We start from the raw sequence: 9,292 nt of genomic DNA on the forward strand, positions 1-9,292 counted from the left end.
GGTTTGTTCCTGTCCTGCTCCCTGTTGAGGAGGCAACACTGAGATTAAGGAAGAGACAGAGGCTGATAGCCGGGGCCACCCCCTGAACTGGATCTAAGTGAGGAGGTAGGCAAGTGGGGGGTGGCTGATGGGGGCAGACTGAGCTTGGTGGGGCAGTGCCCCATTTGCTGTAATGAACCAGCCTCCACTGCTTAGAAGAGGAAAGCTGTCTTTATATTTTATTTATTTGTTTAGACAATTCATATCCCACTCAAAAAAATTTGGAGGATGGCGGCTGGGGGCATCTTAAACATAATATACAAAGACCTAATACAAGAAAATGCTAAGAGAAAAAGCATCGTGTGATAGAACACCACAATAAACAGGGAAATACGGCATCCCCTTGAACATCAGAATAAAAACATTACACGGGAAAACCATCTACAAGAAATACAATGAAAATTGTATTTTAGAACAACATAATCAGCAGCTAAATAAATGTCCCCTAAAACAGTAGAATCAAACATTACAAACGAAAAGCAGCTACAAAACAGAGAATAAACAGTCCACATTTATTAAAAGTGTAATTATTATTTTAATAATGCAATTTTTAAAACAAAAGAAGGGAAAAGAAAGAAAAAAGGCCCCACCACTGCTTGGTAAGCTGGGGTGGGGGCGTCCTGGAGGGTGTTGCTGTGTTAATGTTTTGGGTACATGTGTTTTGCCTCATTTTTGGGGGGTAGATGTGTGTGTTGTTTTGGTGTGTGTGATTTGTGGGGTTGCCTGGGAACATCTGAGTTTTGCCTAGGGGTGTGTGTGTGGTTTTGGGAAGGGTGCGTGTTTCCCTGAGGATCACCAGGGGAAATGGGTATTTTTGATAATGCCAAATATATGCTTTGGCATTTGGGGCTCAGACCCAACCTCTGTCTTGTACTCAGTTTCTTGGGCAAGGTATGTACCATTTGTGATTAGTTCCATGGTAACTACTTTGTGGTGGTGCCCATGACACTTTCTTAAATTTTGAAATGTGCCCATAAACCCAAAAAGGACCTGCTTGAGGTAGTATACATGGCTCTTCCCCAACCCACGTTATCTTCACAACAGCCCTGCAAAGTAGGATAGGCTGAGAGATAGTGACTGCCCCAGTGAGTTTCATGGCTGAGTGGAGATTCTGAAGCTGGGTCTTCCCAATCCCTAGGGTAGAAATGCACTCACTGTTCTGCGTCTCCACCTCTCTCTTCTGAAAACAGGAGCACACAATGCTAATCAAACCCCACCTCTTTTTACTGTAAAAGCTGGTGGGAGCAACGTGAGTGTTTTTTTTTAATTCAGTCTTTTTAAAATTCAGCTTCAAAGAGATTTTGCAACTGATTGACAAATCAACTCATTCGCTGTCCAGGTGTGGCTAATGGAATGGCTTTGCTCTGGCCGCTAGTATGTTTACAGCCCTAGTCCGACACTCCAGTCACTGTGCCACATTATTATGGTCTGGGCTCGAGTCCTGACAAGAGGCCAGATCACAAGGTAGCAAGGCTGTCTGTGGCTTATCTTCTTGTCATCCCTACAGGGCAAGTGGAATAATGTATGTTACATTCTGGCGATGTGTGGCTGTCTTTAAAGAAGGGCTTGAGGAGACCATGGCTCTCCTTTTGCTCCGGGCCAAGTAAATGCAAGACCTGGACTGTATGGCAAGCAGTGTGCTCTGCCTTTGGATTTGATACACTGTTGTGCAATAATTCTGTACTCATAATTTATCCTCACCCCAAACCAGGGGTGGGGAACTGTCCTGTGGCCTTCCAGATGTTGCTGGACTACAATTCCCATTGTCCCTGATTCTTGGCCACGCTGGATGGGGCTGGGGGGAGCTGCAGCCCAACAACATCAGGAGGTCTGCAGGTGTCTCACCCTTGCTGGCCTAAACATTTGTGAGACCTACAAGTCTCCCATACACTTTCTTCCAGAAGAAGACTGGCTTGTAAGGCTGCTCGGAGCCTCCTGTTGATCTGTATCCATCTCCCCTGATTTGAAAAGAGCCAGTGTGGCATAGCATGTAGAGTGCTGGACTAAATAAGGACTGGGAGACCTGGGTTCAAATCCTCACTGAGCTATGAAGCTCACTGGGTGCCCTTGAGCCAGTCACCTTCTCTCAGCCTAACCTACCTCTCAGGGTTGTTGAGGACAAAAGGGGAAACTTTGTACGCCACCTTGCAGGAGAGGCAGGATAGAAATGAAATAATAACAGGCCCCACAGGAGTGCCAGCCATCTGCTTGGAATCTTCACAAAGCACCCTTCCTTGTTTCCAGAAAGTTGCCCTGGAAGGCACCCTGGCTGAGACCGAATCCCGCTACGGGATGGAGATATCGCGGCTGCGTGATCTTGTCGCTGCCAGGGAGGCAGAGCTGCTGCAGCTCAGATTGGATGCCCAGCGCCAAGCAGAGGACTATAAGCGGCTTATGGACATTAAGAACAGACTGGAACAGGAGATTGCCACTTACCGGCGCCTTCTCGAAGGGTACGAGGGGGAAAGCAAATCACAGTTTGTCTCGCTGGCCTTTTTTGATACTCATTCTTTCTGTTTCTGAAGTTCAGATGTGAGTGTGGATCTTTACGTCGCCAAAACAGCAGCAGCCATGCACAAAAGGGTGTCGGCTGGTTCAGGGGAACTCCAGAATGTGCAGAAGTACCAAAAAGCTTTAGAGAAGAACAAACCTTAAGGTGGGGGGTGGGGACCCCCAACACAGTACAATGAGGACGGACTGTCTGTCATGGGGAGAATGGAAAACCAGGTGGGAGGGGGATGGGTTGAAATTTTATGGATGAGGGCATGGCTTGCTGACTGATTGGAACACTGAACAGGAGCACTCCAGACTGCAACGTTGGTTATTGTAGTAACAATTACTACGAGTAGTCCTAGTAGCAGTAGTAGTACTAATAAAGTAGTAGTGATTTTTTTTTAATGCTTGTGATGTTGTAAACACTTAAGGTGCCTCCAGCCTGTCACTGTTTTGCCAAAGGGATTCAAGTGCATACTTGGAGATTTAGGTTTGTGCAGTTCAAGTGGATTAAAATACTATGTTGCCCTTGCACAACAAATCTACTTTAAAAAAGAAATAAGACTTTTTGCAGTTAGGAAAGTGATGGGGAAATGCACTTGAAAGTATGGAAAGAATGAACGATTGGCTGGAAGACACATAATCGCCTTGCAAATAAATCAGGATGAATATTCATTGTTGCATAACCTCCCTGCAAAGAAAGCAGAACAGATGCTCAATAAATACCAGATAGAATCTAAAGTTGTGTAAGCTTTGCACAAGCAAATCAGGATGAATGCTCAATAACTAGGTCCTCTGGAGGAGGCCTTTGGTAATTTGATGGAATGTATTACAGTAGGGCCCCGCTTATACGGCGGGTTCCGTTCCAGACCCCCGCCGTAAAGCGGAAATCGCCGTAAGGCAGAACCCCATTGACTTTAATGGGGCGTGTCGCGCAAAAATGCCGCAAAATGTTGCAAAAGCGGCTTTTAAAGAGGGGAGGAAAGCCGCCACATTAGCGGAGCGCCGGGAAGCGGGGCCCTACTGTAATAGAGTTCTTCCCAGTGAAGTAGGTTTATAATTTTCAAGGACAAAGCCAAAGAGAAAGTTTATATGGCTTATCCTATGAAAATACTGTGCTAAAGAATGCCACTCCCATCCATTTTCTTAAACAGGGCTTTATATTTGCAATGTAGATATAATCCTCACCTTACATACCAGTTCAGTAGGACTTGCTTCTGAGTAGGCGTGGTTAGGTTTGCACTGTTTGAGTAACAAAGAGACCTGAATAGTGGCAATGACCTTCATTTCAGGCGATTCCAAAGCCTCTAACTCATCCAGGGTTTGTTTTTGCTCCCTTTAGGTCAGAAGGTGAGCCACTGGCTTCTCCAGGTAAGCAGAACAACTCAGTTTTTAGGGCTGTCCCTTAGAGAAACGTGCATAAATCTGGAAAACAGATTGCAATCTCGCAATGATTTTACACTGAGACTCCACCAGCTTCTCTTACAGAAAATCATACCCTTGCAAAGAAAACAGCTGTCCCTTCCTCTGCTGACTCTTGGGAATGCCTTCCTCCAAAGGGGTTCCCTGTATTCTATTTTTATTTTCTGCTCCACACTCTGGATTGAATGGGCTTTGCAATCATATAGCCTAGGGGCATGCACAGAAAAATACATTTCTTTGGAACCCATTTTGGAAAGGGTCTGCTTTGCTTCAGCCTGCTTCAGGCAAGATTAACTTTGTCTCAAACTTAAGGCAGAGCCTTGCTTCCGTTTTCCAGGGCTTCAGATGTCTTTCCACTCCCAGCACTGTCTCCTTTGACTTGCATGGTGTGTGTTTGATAGGTTGCATTCTTCCAAACAGCTGGGGATGGGGTGATGGCAGAGGCTGCTGGTGGCTCCATGTTGGTGGGGCAGTAGAATCCGCTCTGGGTTTTAGTCTGAACTTTCAAGGAGCTGTCCAAGGTGATGAACCCATTATGGGAGCCCACCTCCACAAAGCATCCTTGGAGCAACAGGATCCTTGCTTGGCTTTCCTCCCACCAGCCATTTTCAGAGGTACAGCCTTTATCCCCCCCCCCAATGCAGATTAATGTGGACAGCACTATCTCACTAACTTGCATAGGAGACTTGCAGGGATTGTTCTGAAGCTGCACAACAGGGCATTAACAACTGCACCAGCACCTTACGAATCTCCAAAGTGTGTCCAAAGCTTTGTGACCTGCCTGCTTTCCTTTGGATTGCTTGGGAAAAGACCTGCATCCCTTCAGAAGAGGTCCAAATACATCTAAAGTGATGCACTTCAGTTTCAGAATTTGTCTGAAGTGTATGCCTAATATAGCCTAAGGGTACTGCTGAGCTTCTATTACTTACAATGAACAGCTGATGTCCATGAGAGCTCATGCACAGTAATGTTAAGGTGATTTTTTTGGTAGGTTTTGGTATGCTTAACTTGTCCCAATTCAACTCATTAAAAAAAAGATTTCCATGTGTGGTAGGCATGTTTACACTATAAATTTAAATCCATTTAATTGTCATGACTCCCAGCCCCCAAATCCTAGAAATTGTAGGGTCTCTGCCAAGGAATTCTCAGAACCTGCATGTGTCTCATGACTCTTTACAAAGGTGGTGATGGGGAGCAGCTGTGATGTTTAAAGTAACTTAAAATTTGTTTAAATGTTGATGAAGATGTGTTTGATGAATTGTGATCTGGACCAGACTTTGTCCAGGTCATAATTCCACACATACTGGAAACTAACACATTTTTGAAATATGAGTTAAATCATGACATGCAGAATAAAGCTGCAATCCTAACCATATCTACTCAGAAGTAAGTCTTATTGAATTTAGTGGGGCTCACTCCCAGGTAAATGCAGTTAGAATTGCAGCCTACATCTTCAATCTGGAGCAAATCACACAACACTCCTAATATGCAGTTTATGGTGACTTTCTCACACAACATAAACAAGTCAGCCCTGAATGCAGTGGTGGCTGGTGGCAAGTCAGTGGGACAGTGGAATTTGTTCTGAGTTTTAGCCCGAACTTTCAAGGAGCTGTCCAGGCAGCTGCCACTGTCTGAATGAATCAGCTGATTGGGGAGATTGTAGTAGTCAAGTTTTTGCAATGGTATTTCTCCACTAGGGAGCAGTGTCTTCTCACTACAGTCAGGATGGCACTGGTAGAGCACTCCTGTCGCTAGCAGTAACCCTGGCTTGTGTCTGAGCATCATATGAGCATCACAGCTGGAAGAGAGCCCAGGCCATCCAATACAACCAACCCTAAAAGGCAGAGAAATTTTCTCTTACTAGCCCCTCACAGGTCCATACAAGCTGAGATCATGTGCACTGCAACACAGAGGCTCAGGCAAGGTAGCCAAGTCACACACTTATGTGAAAGAGAAGGATAACATGAACAAACCCAGGGGTGCCAAAGCAATTTGACCTCAGATGGTGGCGGGGAAAAGCTGAACAGCAGTGGAGGCTAGAACCTGGGTTCCAGCGTATTGGGCAGTGCCTGCAAAAACCACTGTAGTGGATTCCACTGCCCTGCTGACCTGGAGCCACCAGCTTTCGCTGCCTTCTAGACTCCCAAGGACAGTCTGACTTTGAACATGAGCAAAAGCAAGTAATCGAGGGGCAATTCCCTTAATAGCTTCAGTGCATGCTGGCTATGAAAAAAGTGAGCCTGTGCAATACCCAGCCAGCGCTTGCTGTGTTTGCTTCATCCAGCATCTGCTGCCTGCCAAAGCTGGCTTAGGGATAGGGTCAGCAGTGGGGCGGCAACAGCTGCAATCGGTGTTCAGCATCAGATGCAAATGGGTGGCTTGGCATTGGAAGAGGCTGCTGTCGCACATTTCAGCTGGGCTTGCAGCCCCAAGGTATTAAGGAGGGCCTCGGAAGGTTGACTATGGTGGGAGAGGCAATATGCAGCTGGGAAGTTGCGGGCAACTGGGTGGCAAATCAGCAAAGTCTCTTTGGAGCAAAGAGGCAGGGTAGCGGGTGCCGAGGGCTGCAGTGACGGAACATCTATCCATCTGTCTTTCTATCAACTCTGTGAGGCAGGGTAGGCTGAGATAATGACTGGCTCAAGATCAACAAGTGGGGTTCATGCTGAGTGGGGATTTGAAGCTGGGTCTACCCAATCATAGTTACCAAGAGTCGATTTTTGTGAGCTTAGTCCAGTTTTTGTTTAGCAAGCAAATTCCTGGGCTAAGAATTTGGCAGTGTTACATGTATATCTTTGACACCTGCCTCCAGTTAGTGGGTCTTGGAGTTCCAGTAAATAACACAGCAGATCCTGCAAGCCTAATGTCTGCCCATCTTCGTACTGCTCCACGGTGGCTGTCTCAAAGCTCCTTGTGCAGAATCAGTATTGCTCCCAAGAACTCTGTGGCAGACACGTCAATGCAAGCAATGTAACACATCTAAATTAAAGCGGTTTAGCTGATATATATCAACTAAGCAGAAACACCTGGTGCCCAGTGTGTATCCATAATCTCAGAATCCTTGCATACACAATGGTTATTCAGACTTCTACCTGGGGTATCCGTGTGGGACCAGGCCTGCAGAGATGTTCCCTGTTGAGCACTTATGATTGCCCGCATCTCTAGCATCTTGGATATCCCATCCCAGCTTCCTCCCAATTCTCTGTGCCATACTCGTGTGTCTTTTGTCCCTCCTTACAGAGCCCACCTCCAGCCGCCGGGTGAAGACCCTCATTGAAGAGCTGGTGGATGGCAAGGTGGTGTCCTCTCGGGTGGAGGAGGTGGAGCACCAGCTCTGAATGATGCCGGCTTGGCCACAGAAGGGGCAGCAGAGTGGTGGCAGTGGCGGGTGGTGGGACGGAGAGGGAAGAGAGAGGGCATGACTCTGCATAACTTGTCACACCAAAGTGATTCTTTGTATTAAGACTTTGGTCTGGAAATAAAATGAGTCTTTCACTTCCACCAAGTGACCTGCTTTGCTGTGATTTCTGGGATACAGCCCTGGGGTTTGGGGAGTGGTGGCTGGTGTCCACTGAGACTAGTAGGGCGGAATGCAAGGAAACCAGTCGCAGGTGGAGCTAGAGCCAATGAGAAGGCAGAGCCAACTAATTCTATTTTTGCTCCCCATCCTCCTCCCCACTGAGTTCTATAAGGGCAACACTGAGACTGAGGAGGAGGAAGGTGACCGGCAGGGCCACTCCCTGGACTTGGATGCAGGCTGACTGGGAGCTGGCTGAGGACAGACTGAGGTTGGTGGGTCAGTGCCCTAATGGACCAGCCACCACTGGGGTTTGGGACCTTTGCATCAACATGTGATGTTTCTCCTCTACCTGTACCTCCTTGGTCACCCTGGCTTTTTGACTTCCCAGATCGCTGGTTCTACCCCTCCCTTCAATCCCACCGGTGTGCTTTATTGGGGGGAGGGGGGACTGGTCATTGATGATGCAGCACATGCTTTTCCCAGAAGGTTTGCGGTTCGGTCTCTGGCATCTCCAGTGAAAATGATCAGATAGCAGGTAATAGCTGGAAGACTGCTGCCAGCCAGACTAGACAGAACTGGGTTGGATGGACCAATGGCCCGGCCTAGTATGAGGCAACGTTCTATGTTTCCTATCCGACTCCCCTTCCTCCATTCACAGGGGAAGGGCTGTAGCGCAGTGGTACATCTACTGGGCATGCAGAAGGTCCCAGGCTCAATCCCTGACAACTCCAGGTAGGGCTGGGAGAGAACCCAACCCTGCCTGAAACCCTGCAGAGCCACTGCCAGTCAGTGCTGACAATACAGAGCTAGATGGACCAAGGGTATAAGGCAGCTCTCTATGCTCATATAAAGTTCATGTTTTCTGAGGCTGCGTACACACCATCCATTTAAAACACCCCCCAAAGAACCCTAGGTACTGTAGTTTACCCCTCAGAGAGGTACAATTCCCAGCACCATTAAATGAGAGTTCCCTGGATTCTTTTTTTGGGGAAGGGGGATGTCCTTTAAATATATGGTGCGTACGCAGTTTAGGTCAAGGCTGGGGAGTCTGTGGCTCCCTAGGTGTTGTTGGACTCCAACCTCCATCATCCCTAAGCATTGGCCATGCTGTCTAGGGTTGATGGGAGTCCTCAACCTTGTTCTAAGTGGTAATTTGGTATAAAATCTGATTTCAAGCCAAATTACATGTGCCAGTGACAGAATTGTTTCATTACAGCAGGTGTGGGGGATCTTTGGCTCTCCAGATGTTGCATAACTATAACTCACATCATCTCTGGCCATTGGCCATGCTTGCTGGGGCTGATGGGAGTTGTAGTTCAGCAACACCTTTTGTAGTTCAGCAACACCTGGAGGGCCAAAGGTTCAACACACCTGGATTACACACCTCCACTCCCTTCACATATAACATTTGTAGAGAGTGGGGAGGTCTTACTTTAATGGCATAAAGAGTGTGGGGGCAGGGATGCTGAACCTTCTCTGCAGTTCTGTCCAGCATTAATAATAAGCAGGCTTCTTTGCTGTACCGTTTCAAATGCCTGCTAAAACTTTTTTTATTCCAGCAAGCCTATCCAGACACATTGTTTAGCTATGTATACCTGTTTTTAAGATGCACTGATTTTATCTATATTTTATTTATAAATGTTTTATATTGTTTTATGTACACTACTTAGAATTTTTTTTTGAAAAAAATGAAGTACTTTTAAAACTTTTCCAAATTAAAAAAAAATCAGACTCAGTAAGGGAGAAAAGTGGTTCAGGCTGCCAACTGTCAGGAGTTAAAGCATGTGTATAAGTGGAAGGAAGTGTTCAGCACTCTTT

The 9,292-nt window shown here is 46.7% G+C and overlaps 1 protein-coding gene across 1 annotated transcript in view; it reads left to right on the forward strand.

The window, feature by feature from the left end:
- The window catches only part of LOC133368032 (keratin, type I cytoskeletal 17-like), a 30,452-nt gene extending 23,084 nt beyond the window's left edge, over window positions 1–7,368 (forward strand). Inside the window, exons 7-9 of the mRNA XM_061592114.1 lie at window positions 2,284–2,492; window positions 3,875–3,903; window positions 7,195–7,368. Coding sequence (XP_061448098.1) covers window positions 2,284–2,492; window positions 3,875–3,903; window positions 7,195–7,292 — 336 coding nt within the window. The 3' untranslated portion in view covers window positions 7,293–7,368. The remainder of the gene's footprint in view (window positions 1–2,283; window positions 2,493–3,874; window positions 3,904–7,194) is intronic.
- Window positions 7,369–9,292: the final 1,924 nt, after the last annotated feature.

The sequence above is a fragment of the Rhineura floridana genome, chromosome 11, assembly GCF_030035675.1.
Source record: "Rhineura floridana isolate rRhiFlo1 chromosome 11, rRhiFlo1.hap2, whole genome shotgun sequence".
NCBI lineage: Eukaryota > Metazoa > Chordata > Lepidosauria > Squamata > Rhineuridae > Rhineura > Rhineura floridana.